General features: G+C 40.7%; 1 protein-coding gene across 6 annotated transcripts in view; it reads left to right on the forward strand.

Moving 5' to 3' along the window:
* PSD3 (pleckstrin and Sec7 domain containing 3) overlaps window positions 1-15012 on the forward strand; it is a 702311-nt gene that overhangs the window by 416042 nt on the left and 271257 nt on the right. The window contains exon 1 of one of the 6 annotated variants that reach the window (XM_050801841.1): window positions 10510-11300. The exons of the other annotated variants lie outside the window; for them this stretch is intronic. Coding sequence (XP_050657798.1) covers window positions 11269-11300 — 32 coding nt within the window. The 5' untranslated portion in view covers window positions 10510-11268. Of the gene's footprint in view, window positions 1-10509; window positions 11301-15012 lie in introns of those variants that run through there. 6 annotated transcript variants of the gene reach the window in all.

Genomic DNA, 15012 nt, shown 5'->3' on the forward strand with positions numbered 1-15012 from the left:
CAAGGTGTATTTGTTGACCAAACCTATCCTCTGGGAAGGCCAGCTTTGTCAACAGCTATTTACCTTGTCATCTCTGCTCTAGACAATGGTGCAGTGGACAAAAAGTGTTGGATTTGGAGTCATGAGTTCTGTCTCTGGGCACCAGTTGTTTTCATGTGAACAGTCGTTAGGTGGTCTATTGCTGGGAAGTTCTGCAGCTCGCTTTCTTTTCTCTGCTTTTTCTTTTTTTTTTTTTTTTTTTTTTTTTTGAGACTGAGTCTCGCTCTGTCGCCCCAGCTAGAGCGCAGTGGTGTGATCTCAGTTCACTGCAGCTCGCTTTCTAAAGTCCTTGTGGCCTAGAGGTAGGTGCTTGTCCAGCTTACTCCACAATTCCTCTGGAGCACTTGAAGGGTCTTTGATGTAACAGGCTGACATGCCCTGAATTCTGCTTGTTTACCTGTGAGCCCTGACCGGGATGCCCGACCCCTCTGCCCCCATTCATCTGTCCAGGGGATTCCTTTTTAAAATTTACTCTAACAATCTGCTGGGAGGTTCTGACTGTCACTAATATAAGATAATAAATGTAAAGGCCTTGTCACACTTTAGAAAGCCAGAAAATGCAATGCTTTTCTTCCCATCTGATTTTAAAGACTCTTCATTCTTTCTTTCCTTTTTTGGGGGCAGCGGGGGAGAGGACATTATTCACTAAATTTGCTGTCTATTGGGTCTCTTTAATTCTCAGCTTATTTGCAGAGCAGGTTGTCCTGTCCTGTGCCCAATAACTGAATCTGTTCCAGCTTATGTCACTAAACTTTTTACCTCCAAAGCGCCGTGATTTCAGTCTTAAAACACCAAACACTTTGAGATCGAGGTAGAAGGCAGATAACGTCTAATTCACATTAAAGAACACAGGGCTCACCCTCCTCGCCTTACAGGTAGCTTGGTTTTAGGAGGTGCTAGTGTGAAATCAAAGGGCAAAGTAAGATCATGTATAGCTCCCTAAAAGTGTGGTAACTATTTTACAATATAATAAATGAAGAGAAGGAAAAACTAGTTTGAAAGTAATGCCTAGGCGCATGCCAAGCTTCGAAACTGACCGTGATACTTTTCTTTCAAAAAGCTAATGTAGGCCGGACGCAGTGGCTCACGTCTGTAATCCAAGCATTTTGGGAGGCCGAGGCGGGTGGATCACCGGAGGTCAGGAGTTCGAGACCAGACTGGCCAACATGGCAAAACCCCTTCTCTACTAAAAAAAAATTAGTGAAGCGTGGAGGCGGGCGCCTGTGGTCCCAGCTGTGCGAGGCAGGCTGAGGTGGGAGACTCGCTTGAACCCGGGAGGCGAAAGTTTGCAGTGAGCCGAGATCATGCCACTGCAGTCCAGCCTGGGCAACAGAGTGAGACTCAGTCTCAGAAAAATCAGAAGCAGAAACAAAAAACCTAATGCATATCATCTATTTAGTAATCATGGTTTTCGTTTTCTTAGGTTAGATATTAAGAGCTGAAGACCTTCCCCTCTTCACCCCTGCATTCTGTCCACTTTGATTTTTGCCACTTTTTGAAGTTGCTCCCCATTTGGGAACAATAAGGGATAACCATTAAAAGATCTGCAACTGGCCGGGCGCGGTGGCTCAAGCCTGTAATCCCAGCACTTTGGGAGGCCGAGATGGGTGGATCACAAGGTCAGGAGATCGAGACCATCCTGGCTAACACGGTGAAACCCCGTCTCTACTAAAAATACAAAAAACTAGCCGGTCAAGGTGGCGGGCGCCTGTAGTCCCAGCTACTCGGGAGGCTGAGGCAGGAGAATGGCGTAAACCCGGGAAGCGGAGCTTGCAGTGAGCTGAGATCCGGCCACTGCACTCCAGCCTGGGCGACAGAGCGAGACTGCGTCTCAAAAAAAAAAAAAAAAAAAAAAAAAAAAAAAAAAAAAGATCTGCAACTTAAAGAGAGCTCATTGGCAGATGATTTCCACTGATCAGAGTCTCTAGATTCCATAATATGGTAATTACTTACAACACAACTCAGAAACATTCAGCTTTGTATACAGATTCATGAAAGAAAGCATTTGAATTATTGCTTTTGGGCATCTTCCACTCAAGTTGATAGCTGCATTGAGACGAGTACACAGTCATTTGACTTTTCCTTTAAGCTTCCTGCAATTTGATTTAGGACAGTTGTACTAAGCATATGTTAAATCCCAGCCATTGTCCAAGGTGCTGTGATAGAAATTTCATTAAGATATGGATTCAGAGAAAAATCACAGACTAGCCCTCGGGACACAGTGCTGGGGAGAGGATACTCTGAATCCGTGACCTACAGGATGAATTAGGTGATTGATGGAGTCTGGACCCTTCGATGATGGGATGGTCGTGGAGAGGTACTGCAGAATTAGAGGAGGAACTGAGAAACAGCCCACGAACTTTGGAAGCTAACTTGTGTCTAAAGTATATATATGATACTAATAACCGTTTGTAAATTGCACCTTCTCCGATCGTGGATGTTGGAGAATTGGCAGTTAATTTTGAAGCTTCCGAGTGATTGACTACTTTGAAATTGCAAGTGAATTCAGGCCTTCCTTGGGACCTCTTTAACTCCTCTTCCCCTTGCTCACTCCTGTCCAGCCATGGAGGCTCCTCGGGGCTGTCCCTTAAACTTACAAACGCCATCTTGCCCAGGCCTGCATTTGTTTGAAATGATCTGAAGATACTTTGCAAAGTCACATCCTTACTTCTATTTTCTACTCACGTGGTTCTTTCTGAGTGCTGTGAATAAAACAGCAACCTCTCCTTCCCCTCTTGCATACCTGGTTATATTTGTCTCCGAGGCACTTACGAATGTCACTGTTGGAATGTAAACTCCATGAAAGCAAGGACTTCCGTCTGTTGATGCTTTATTACACCTAATACTTACCTGGAACGGTGTGTGAGTTGTAACATATTCAGATATTTGTGGGAGGGTGCAAGGTAGGAACGGAGGGAAAACTTTTCCTGTATTTTGTTGTTTCTCTCTCTTATTAGAAGGTAAAAGTCCACAAGGGCAAGGCTGCACCCCTAGTACTTAGAAATGTGCTGGCACATAGTCGGTGTTTTAATAAATAATTGGAGAGAAAATTTGTGCAGGCTTGGTTGTGTATACTTAATTATGCAACCATAGTAAACACATATCATACAGATGTCCTCTAAAAAGTAGAAGTGTTTGTTCCTATATACACCAAAGTTATGCATGCAGGATAACCTATAGTAATATAGCGTAGAAAACCACATAGCATATTAGTTAAGAGCCTGAACGCACAACTGCAACCGCCTGTGCTGAGCTCCAGTCCCAGCTTTACCTCCTACTGGCAGGATGGTCATGGGAAAGTTATTTAACTGTACCATACCTCAGTTTCCTTTTCTGTAAGATGGGAATGATAGAAGTACCTATCATAGGGTCAAGGGCATTAACTGAGTTAATATAAAGTGCTTAACATAGTGTATGAAGCAGAGTAAACATTTGGGAATTCTTCATAAAAATACGTTAAGACAAAATATTGATATTATTACTAATTCATTCATATTGGGTAGTAGGGTAGAAAAGTCCCCTCTTAATCCTATAGCCACAGATGAAGATGACTCCTTGGACCTGTATTCAGAGGAGCTGGAATATTTTAAAGAGATGAAAGCAGGAAGTGACAGAGATAGAATTTTATTTCCTAAGGGAAGGGTCTTACTGCTTGTATTCTTGCCAGGGTGCTAATTTTTTCCCTTTTTAAAATTGCACACAAAATGAAGTGAATCCAAGAAAACCTTCCCTAAGTCGCATAGAGCAGCTTTCAGTGTAGTTGTAGTAGGTAGCACTTAGGGGAAACTCAGTGTAGAGAGGGTATGTTGTCAGGCTGCTGTTGTAGAAACTGCTTGTAGTGTGCATGAAAAGAAAGCAGAAGTTATGTGCGAGGTGAGACTGTACGGCCATGTCTTCAGTGAGTGTGTCAGCAGGAGAGGGACACTGCAGAACAGATACGCAGTTCCAAGCACGCCAAAGAGAAACATAGCAATGCCTGTGCTATAGGACAGTGGAAAAAGTGTCGTAAGAATTTGAAGGGACTGGGTGCAGTGGCTCCCTCTTGTAATCCCAGCACTTTGGGAGGCCGAGGTGGATGGATCACTTGAAGCCAGGAGTTCAAGACCAACCTGGCCAACATGGTGAAACCCCATCTCTACTAAAAATACAAAAAAAATCAGCCAGGTGTGGTGGTATGCACCTGTAATCCCAACTACTCGGGAGTCTGAGGCAGGAGGATCGCTTGAACCCTGGAGGTGGGGTTGCAGTGAGCCGAGATCACGCCACTGCACTCCAGCCTGGGCAACAGAGTGAGACTCTATCCCCCCCACCCGCCCCCACTCCCCCCCAAAAAATGAATTTGAAGAAAGGGTAGAATGTACCCATAGAGATGGTAAAATTTGGACATAATATAACCATAGAAAATATTTGTTCAGCCTCTTGTATCCCAGAAGATGGAAGAGTTAGAAGAGAAAAGGGAGTGGGAGCAATGGGAGGCCAGAACTTCTCTCATGTCCCCTGGCTAAATTGTAGCATTTATTACCTAATCAAGAAAGGAGAGTATTTGATCAAACTAAATTCATATTTGTAAGTGTATTTTACCTGTATGCTAGACAGGAAGCGAGTATTCTAAGGACTAGTGGTATAGTTACCCAGTTGTTTAACATAAACACTAAACAAACTGTTTAAGATATGAAAATTGTAGTTCTTATCCACATAAGGAGTGTCTACTTCTTATCTATTGCCAGTTAAGTTAGTCAAAGGTCCTGCATTCCTTCCCTGGCCAGTCCCGGACCACCTTCTGCCAGCTGCTTCGTATCTTCTTTTGCTGCCCAGCTTCCGACGTCTAGTGCATATACACTGATACTAATTCAACCTGACAAAAATGCGGACAGAAGAGAATGTCCGATGGCATCTTAAGAACACTCCAGAGAAATGAGTTGGTCAGACTGTGAGTCACTCTTCCTTTCTTGTCCACCGGAATTGGGGCTCACTGATCCTACTTTGCACAAAGAAGCTTGTATGCAAATAATGAGCATACACATGTGTTTGCATCATTTTTAAAACTTTTATTTCTAAAGCTGGATATCTAGTAAGTTTCTTTGCAAATTATTCATTTGAAATGGTTATAATATGGGTTTATTAACCTTCACTTGATAATATTGCACATACCACATTCTCATGTGAGAGCTATCCCACAAGAGAGCAACAACTTAGTATAGGGAAGAAAAAAAAAAAAAAAAACTAAAACAACAGAAAGTTAAAACCCACATCATGCCCCTAGAAACGTTTGAACCCCTTCATGGGCGAAAAGTACAGTTGTTATGTTGGAAGCCAGTGCCTCAGGAGTGAATGCAGACTCCCCACTCATACAGTGAGTTTGGGTCAGTTTCCATGGCACTGCCTTGCACGTGGTGCCCTCTGCTGGAATACTGAAGGCAAGACTGAGAAAAAGGAGTGAGACTTGAAAGGTATGCTGTGGGTGGGGCTGGGGGCAGAATCTTTATGTGATGCTTTACTAAAATTTTTTATTGGTGAAGACTGAATTTTGTCTTCTGTGCTGAACAGAGAAATAGCTGTTAGGAGTAACAACAATGAGGTTTTGTGTGTTTCCTTTATAAAAAGTCTTAAATCATCAGAGGCTGTCCCTTCCAGGGAATGTATTCTATGTAAATGTTGAAAACAGGTTCATTTGAGGCATTTGTCCTGAAGTATTCCTAGTGGGCGCTAACTAACATTTGTATGGAGATTTATATTTAATAAAGTGCTGTCATGTATGATCTCATGTCATCATCATAACCTGAATGATGCTGGTGGTGGTGGTGGTGACGAAGATGCATCTGGTGACAGGAGCAGACGTTTATTGTTTACTGTGTGCCAGACATCTTACATGCCAAGCATCGTACATGAATCTTCTCATCTGATCTTCATAACAGCTTGTAAATATGATACTATTATGTGTTTTATAGCTAAAAACCTTAAGGTTTACAGAGAATAATGACCTTACGTACCTAACGTCCCACAGCTGGTGACCACAGGAGCCAGTATTGGAACTTGGGCGGTCTAACTGGAGTTCTCCAGCAGATGAGTGCTTTTGGCATCTTCTAAATTAATCATCATTACTTGCTGGCAAACTGAACACTCGCAGGTAGACTTTCTTTAACGAATGAAGAGAGACCCCCGGATTCTTCTGCTGTGGTCGAATTCAAATGAATACACTGCTGTTAGACATATTTCTTTGGCACACTTTGGTGCTTTTTGGTCATACTGAGCAAACTCTAGCCTCTCCCAGGTGATTCCCTTCACCAACGTAAAGGTGACTACTTCACCTCTACTGAATTCTTGCAGATAGGGGATGGTTGCTCTTGCTACCAGACAGCTCTGCCTGGTTAACCTGTGGGCACCTTGTACCTACCGTTCGTTTGAACCAAACTCCTGGTCTTCCACAAGTGCTCGTTTCTTTCCATGTGCACACACTGTTACCCATTCCCTCTTCTTCCTCTTGTGTTCATTCTCCTGTTTGGTGGCATCGCCTTCCACCAGGATTAGTCTTGCACCCACTCTCTGAACACAGCTCCATGCACGTCTTAAGCCACTCACCCTGTTCTTCCATTTTACCTTCTAAATAGCTTTCAGAGCAGGCTTTTCCTTCATATTCACAAAGACTCGCAGTTTGGTTTCTCGTCTCTTGACCGTACTATTCGGATACCTTTTGTAGTTGGTTTTTCTGTCTTCAGTTTTGTCTCCCTGCAGTTTTCCCTCCACACTGCAAGCAAAACTGATTTTACCAATACCCAGGCCTGATTATTATTCCCTTCTTTAGATCTGTAGTGACTTCCCGTATGTTAGATGGGTAACTCAAAGCTCTGACAGTGCATTAAGATCATCTTGGTCCTTAAACAGAAGAATGCCAGGGCCCACCGCAGGCCAGCGACTGAGAATTGCCTGCAGTGCACCCTGGCACGTGTCTTTGCTGAAATCTCCACGTGTCCTCACATCCTACGTGGATAGCTAATGGATATCTAAAGGTGAACACATCAAAAATCTAACTTCTTTTTCTCACAACGTGTGCTAACTTTGGTCTTTCGTAACTTGGTCGATGGTAACCCCACCCTTGAAGTTGCTGAGGCCTAAAACTTAACTACTTTTCTCCCAGCCTCCCAAAGGACCAGTCGGCAGGTCCTCCAGGACCTACAGCCCCTGCTCCCGCCCAAGCTAGCTCCTCCCTGACACATGTGGTACCCCTTGACTGGTCACCCTGCTGGCACTCCTCCAGTCTATTTTCAAAGCAATACTTAGAGTGACCCTTTAAAAATATAAATTAATCTTAGATCTTCACTCAGAACCCTTCAGTATTAACCATTTCACTCGGAGCAAAAACCCCAGTCTCCATAGTGGCCCACAAGGCCTTTGAACCACAAAGTCATTCCCAAACTCTGCAGAGGTGTCCTAGGGCATTGCAGTGAGCTCACAGGTGTTTCTTAGGATATCTAAAATTTCAAGGGAAACACAGCTCTTCTCATCATCTGTCAAACACCATGTGAATGACTGGTTCAGTGTCAACATCAGATTGTGCTATATTCCTTCTGATGACATAGCTTTCAGCTGGATTTTCACCAGTCATTGTGATAAAAATTAAGTGCTATGAGAAAATGAGTGGCAGTGTCCAGTGTGATCGGAGATTTAGGGAGTCGTATGGCCCAGAGGTACACACATCCATCAGTAAGCGATCGTGGTTATTTAATAATAAAAATAATATTTCTTTCAACGTATGTGTATTTTTTCAAATGACTAAATTGTTGGGTCCAAACTTAATAAGTACTTGTACACTATTATTCTGTTACTAAATGGAATATATTTCCTTTGGCCTTGGAGCGTCATAAGAAACTTACACATTAAAGACTCTGAATGGAGGAAATGTGGGAACCTCCACACCACAAGCCCATTGCTCTATGGGTATTCTCTGTTCACTGCCTCTGCCCCAGCCACGCTGGCGTTCTTGCTTGCTCTCACACATCTAACATGCTCCAGCCTCTGGGCCTGGAATGCTGTTATTTTATCATAGTGCCAAGGCTAATCTCCTTTACGTCTTTATCAACTCGTGTCTTCTCCATGAGGCCTCCCATGACCACTTTGTAGAAAAATGTTTCCATCCTCATCCCCAATTTAGGGTTCCTCTTCTCTATTTGCTCTATTTTTTTTTCCAGAGCAAACGTCATCTTCTAATATGTAGAGTTTACTTATTATAATTATTTATTTTTAGCTCCCCTCCCCACCCAGGGTAGAAGTTTTTAATTCTGTTTTGCTTACTGTAGTCTACCAAGCACCTAAAATATCTGGCACATTGTAGGGAATTAAATACATATTTGTTGAATCAATGAAGACAGACATACCAGGAGATGACTGGTAGGAGCAAAATGGATAGTAGTAAAGCTTGTAAAAGTAGTATAGCATTGGAGTCTCACCATGTCCAGCTCCTTGCCTCAGTTTTCCCATCTGTAAAATGGCTTATACTATTGCCTGTTTCATAAGACTGACAATTCAATCCCTAGGAAGCAGCCCAGAGTCTGCCACATAGTAAGTGTCTAACCATTGATAACCTATTAGGTTTACGGCACCACGGCAGGTGCTATGGCTGTTCTGAGTAACTTCTCATTTACGTTTCTTTGAGAATTAGATGATGTGCCCTCTCCACAGTGCCTAGGAAATAAATGCCATAGATAATGATGGCCAAAATGATTTTCCTTTCACTTTTCAGAGATAATTTAGGATTTAGGGTTTTCCTTAATTTTTGCTTATGGTATACTTAGTCTTGACTTTCAGCCCTGAAAGCTGCGCGTTTGTACTGGCTCTCTTGTCTGTTGGTTCCAGTCCTCTGTGTTTCCGTGTCATCAGCCTGAAGAATGGCAAAGGGGTCATGTTGTTCCCCCTCGTCCTTTTATTCCACTTGCAGCCGAAGTCATTTCTTCTCCTTGAGATTCTTCTAACTTGCCTTTGCCTAACTTACGTATAAAAGTCAACTCGACTAGGTGGCTGTTATTATTTTCTATGTACAACACTCGGGGTACACTTTGTAAATACAGGGTGGTGCAGGGAGCTCTGACACCTTAGCCTAACTTGTTTTTTGGTTCTAGTTTTATTACCACAATTACATAAAAATTTAAAGAATTTTAAAATTTAAATTTAAAGTATACTATTGCCTGTATGAAATGGGTAATAGTATACTGTTTATTAAAGTTCTGGGAAAAACTGACAGTAAAACAGTATACTATTGAGTATATTGTTTTATACAGGCAATAGTATACTACTGATGTCAATTATATTCCAGAACTTTCCAGGATTAGCTACAGTGAATTGGAAAATTAGTGCCACATACCATTACTGCTAGCATAGCATGGAAGACCATGGAAGAAGTAGATATGGCAGATGGCTGGGTTCTTGCATTCTCTTAGCAGATAGCTGTTGAGTACCTTCAGCTGCCCTTTGTGTTGAGGATTTGAACTGGAATTCAAGACAGTGGTAGGTGAAAGCGATGAGATTTTTAAATGGTAGCGCTAAGAGTTCACAGAATTTGGGATGGTGGGGTTGGGGGTAATGAGAGTGGCAAAGGGAGGTCGGGTGCGCTGGCTCACGCCTGTAATCCCAGCACTTTGGGAGGACAAGGCAGGTGGATCACCTGAGGTCAGGAATTCAAGACCAGTCTGGCCAACATGGTGAAACCCCGTCTCTACAAAAATACAAAAATTAGCCAGATGTGGTGGCAGACGCCTGTAATCCCAGCTACTCGGGAGATTGAGGCTGGGAGAATTGCTTGAATCTGGGAGGCAGAGGTTGCAGTGAGCTGAGACCGTGCCAGTGCACTCTAGCCTGGGTGATAGAACGCGACTCTCTCTCTCAAAAAAAAAAAAAAAAAAAAATGGCAAAAGGAACAATATACGTAACAACAGCTTGTATTTGTGTGGCTCAAGTAGGAGGGAAATAGTAGAGGGCAAGTCAAAAAGAGAAATTGGGGTCAGCTTGGGAAAAGGGCCTTAGGATATGCTACAGAGTATGGTTCTTGTGTAGGATTTGTGTAAAGTGGCCACATTATCACATTGGTGGTACCATGCAGGTCAAGAGAGAAGGATGAAAACACAGAAGAGGGTGTTTGTTTGTTTTTTTATATTTAGAGGACATTAGAGAAGAATCAGTAGATTATAGGCAACAAAGTCTTGATAAAACTGTTGCCTATAATCTACTGATTCTTCAAAAACTGTAGAAAAATAGTAGGAACAAAATCACAAACAAGTGAAAAAATCGAGAAGGATTCTAATTGTGAATAAGCTACCAGTTGACAATCATGGAACACCATTATTGAAATTCTTTAAATAAAGTTTAGAAAAAAAACATTTCAGGAAGTTTTGCCAGATAAAATATAAGATGCCTAGTTAAACTTGAATTTCAGATAAATGATGAATAATATTTTAGTATAAGTATGTTCCGTGCAGTATTTGGGACATACTTATAGTAGACACTGTTTTTTGATGTGAAATTCAAATTTAATTGGGTACCCTATTTTTATTTGGAAAACCTGCCAATCTTAGTATGATTCAAAAGGTTGTGAGAAGGCCTGGTGATCAGACTCAATGATCTGGTCCTTCATTTGATGATGGAGTGTTTCGATGAGAGAATATTACCATGTTCACTCGGAGGTCAGAAGTAAAGGCCCCAGGAAAGCATTTTCTGGAACACAGGGAGAAGCTTTTGGGAAGTCTCTTACACATTTAAGTGACTGGTAGGGATTTATCTTACTAGGTTGTAAAGTGATTTGATCAAGAAAAATAGGGAAAAGTAATACTGAACTATAGAAAAGAGAAAATCCAAACTGCAGAAAGCATCTCATGCTCAGCAGACTAGAGCTGCCGTGTCTTGTGTATTCAAGGAAACAAAATGGGGTGTTATCCCCTCTGAGAGGGATCGCTGAGTCGGCTTTATCAAGTGTGAGCGAGACTGGGCTCACTGTTTCTTATGTTCTTGATAGACAGTGGCCCTTGTGTTCTGGCTCCTGTTTTTATTAGAACTGCAAAAACATTACAAAAACCCCAACAATGAGCACTCAGCTGAGAATGTGAGGTCATAGCAGTGTGACCTCACAGGGAGTCAGGTTCTTGGAGGGCTGTGAGGCTCGGCAAACACTGAACTTGGGAGCTGAAGAATACTGGACGGGGCTTCAGAGAGGAAGGATGGTCCAGGCTCACCCCAGGGGTTGTGATGGGCTCTTCTTGGTGTCTGTATGGTTGCTGGTAAGTTTGTATTGCCATCGTATTGTCAAGCTTTCTGATTTAAAAGGTGCAATTTCGGTTCTTGTTCAAATAATCTCCTAAGTTGTGAAAAGGATAGAATGAAGCCATCTAGGGACAGGGATATTTATCCTTTGTTCTTTATTTTCTCCTTTTACTGAAGTCTTTTTGAAGAAGATCCAGAAAGTCTGACACACACAGATATTGCAATTATATCGTTTTGGTGAATGTGAAGAAAATTAGGTGAAATCACCTGGACTGAGCAGCATAGTAGAAAAGGGGCAAATATGGAGGATGAGTAACATGAGGAATGGAATGATTTTGAGCAGTAAATTTTTAAAATGTGTTATCATTAGAATGAGAACTTGTATTTGAACAAAATTGGGCCAGTATTATATATGTGGTATAAGTACATTGTTTGCACAGACTGATTAAATAAATGCCATGAATTTTCCCTGGGAAGTGAGCAGTAAGTAGTGGTTTAATTAAGAAGAAAATCCTTTCTTTGACATTTGTTTTTACTACATGATAGGAACAGCACGCATGGAAACACAACTCCAAGGGTTTTGTTTTGTGTGTAATTATAAAAAGTACTTGATTGTAATTAACATAGTTCTCGGAATAAATATTTTACATTTCTTTCACTTGTGTGGGAAAACACAAAGTAACCATGAAGAAATTTCTACTATGAGTTTTCTCATGGGTTATACTGTCGATAATGATTATTCAATTTCCTGATGGGATAGATTTCACAAAACTGAATGGTAGTGTTAAGTCTCTTTTTAAAAAAATTTTTTACGTCGTAGTTCGGAGGGTCTCACTGTGTTGTCCAGGCTGGTCTCAAACTGCTGGGCTAAAGCAGTCCTCCTGCCTTGACTTCCCAATGTGCAGGGATTACAGGTTTGAGCCAGCACACCCAGCCATGTAATGTTAAGTCTGTAATGGAAGATGTGGGATGAAAAAAATCATGCATTTAAAAATGCATTTTCATGGAGATTTTATCATAATGAAGCAGTTTAATTTAACTGGTGGGTGTGTCTGTTGGGAAACTGTTCAGGGTGTTGAGGGTTACCATACATCTTAGTTTTCTTGGGTCAGTTCCAGTGATTGTCTGCTGTTCTGCCATTGATATTGACTGTGGTTTGGTATTTGACTTAGAGTTTTAATAAGTGAACTATTACCACTAATAGCTGTGGTGAAATAAGTCGGCATGGGTTTGGTAGACCTAGCTTTGTATTCCCAGCTTCTCCCATGGTGTCATCTGGGATTGTGTCATTGACGATTTTACACAGTTGACTCTAAAAGACTCTCTCTCTTTTCCCTATTCTTAGAGCTTCATTTCAAGGGCAGGAAGTCGGGTGCTTGCTGATAAAGTGTGCTTGGAGAAGAGTTGCTAGGGACAGTTAACTCCTTCTAATCCTGTGGTGGTTGAAGGGAGTATGAGACTCTGCAGTTACTTGTTACACCAGCTGGTTGTCCAGGAGCCCTGGCTGCTTTCTCAGTGACCTTGAAGCATAAGGCCAGCGCTTCCTAGGTAGAGCAGTGGGAAAAGGGAACTTGTAAATGCGGTAGAATAAGTGGCAAGATAGAGCAGTTCTGCTTAGAAATGCATTTATTTTTGCTACAATGGTTTTTGTCATTCAGTGATATAAGTTTACAACTTATTTTTTAGATTCAGATTTTTAAAAACATAACACCTTTGAGATCATTGAAATACTATATCACTTACTATATTAAAGTATAAAATCCGGTGGTTTGGGCATATTCAGAGTTGTTGAGTCATTACCACTGTCGTAAGAATGCTTTCATCACCCCAAAAGAAAAAATGCCCATTAGCAGTACTACTTTTTTTAATTGATAATGCTTTCTTTATTTTGTAACGATTATAATAGCATGTTTCCCCTTTAGAGTGTCCTGGTTTAGACAGTAAATGGTTATTCTGCTTAGTGCAAGCCAAGTTAAAGAACTAGGGGATAGAGCAAGGGCAGATAAACTCCCATCCATGGGCCCAGTTCTGCCCAGCCTGGAATGGCTCTTAGGTTTTTTAAGGTTGTGACAAAACAACAGCAAAGCAGCATGTATGACAGGGGCCACATGTGGCCTGCAAGTCTATGATATTTATGATTTGGTCCATTATGGAAAAATTCTGACCGCCCTTGGTTTAGCATCTGTGGTAAGTGTGTTCGAAGGCCGTTTAAGCACATTTTATCATGAGCATGTCTTACTTCCAAGTTAAGATAAAGATTTGGAAATTAATGTATCCTCATTAGTTTCAGTGTTACAAATACATGGGAACCATCTATAGCTGACCACAGGCTGTAGTCTTTAAGCCCTATCGCAACATGTTGCCTGTGGAGCTTTCTTCCTTCAGTAGGTTTGTGAGATCAAAATTATGGTACACTAATTACTACAACATTATTTTTCTTTTTCACTGCATTGATATCGTATGGTACAAAAACAGCAGTGGGGGTCTTAGCAGAATTTCAGGCAGTGGCACCAGACTCTTCCAGTCATTGTATTCTCCACTGTCATGTGCTCAAAATGAAATTAAAGGCCAGTTTCACCTTTTAAAAACAATCCTTAATGAAACCAGTACAGTTTGTTTATTTCATTTCAATGCTTGAGTTCATGTCTTTTTAATTTTGTGTGTGATGAAATGGGAATAAAGCACTTCTGTTCCTGATAGTCTCCGGGAAAAATATTCATCTATCATTTAAGTTGAGGTTAAAAAATAGTCACTTTTTAAATTAAATGTCATTTTTCCTTGAGAGAATGGCAAACTATGGTTATTGGCAAACATTTTCTTGAAAATGGAGTAAGTCTATTACTTTAAGGAAAACGGCTGATAATATTTTTAGCAAATGATTACATTTGAGCTTTGGAACCAACGTTGTAATTTTGGAAAACTTGTATCTGCCACTGAAGGTTTGGCAGCTTCCCAATATTTAGACTTTTCATTAATCGTGACATTAGTGAATGTGATTTTTTTTTTTAAGGTTATATAATGAAATGTGTCAACACATGTTTTGCAGATAACAATTGTGTGTGTTATAAAATCTTGTGTTGGTTAAAAGATCCATTCAAGGTATAAGATAGATTTTAATATAAGAGTACAAAAAGTTAATTGACACAAATTTAGATTCCATATTGCAAGTAAGAATATCCTTTAAGAAACTACCACTTATCTCATTTTGGTGTTACATCAAAAAAGAATATCCACAGTTATCTGAAAAGGATATTAACATATTTCTTTTTTTTAACGAAAGATGAGTGAGGGCAGATTTTCTCAGTGTGCTTCAACCAAAAAACTGTCCTCTAGTAAGCCAACCATTAAAGAAATTTGTGTTTAAAAACAACGGTGAAACACTGTGATTTGTGTCACTAAATTTTATGTTCTTTTGGAAAACATAGTTGTATCTTTATAATATTTGTTATATATAACAGATTTATTTTTAAGTGAGTTAAAAATGTTTATATTTTCATTACTACTACGGTAAATATCTGTAGGTATAACCCACATTAGGGGAAGCTCTATGGAATCCTTCTAAGAATGTAAAGGTCTAGAGACCAAAACGTTTGGGAACTGCTTGCCTAAGATTTAGGCAATCTTTTCTTTAGTTCTTAAAAACATGGTAACTGAAACTACTTTTATGAATATTTAAACATAAAATGATCTCATCTAAGATAGTGTAGCCAAACTAAAAGAAACTATCAA

Source organism: Macaca thibetana, chromosome 8 (assembly GCF_024542745.1).
Source record: "Macaca thibetana thibetana isolate TM-01 chromosome 8, ASM2454274v1, whole genome shotgun sequence".
Lineage (NCBI taxonomy): Eukaryota > Metazoa > Chordata > Mammalia > Primates > Cercopithecidae > Macaca > Macaca thibetana.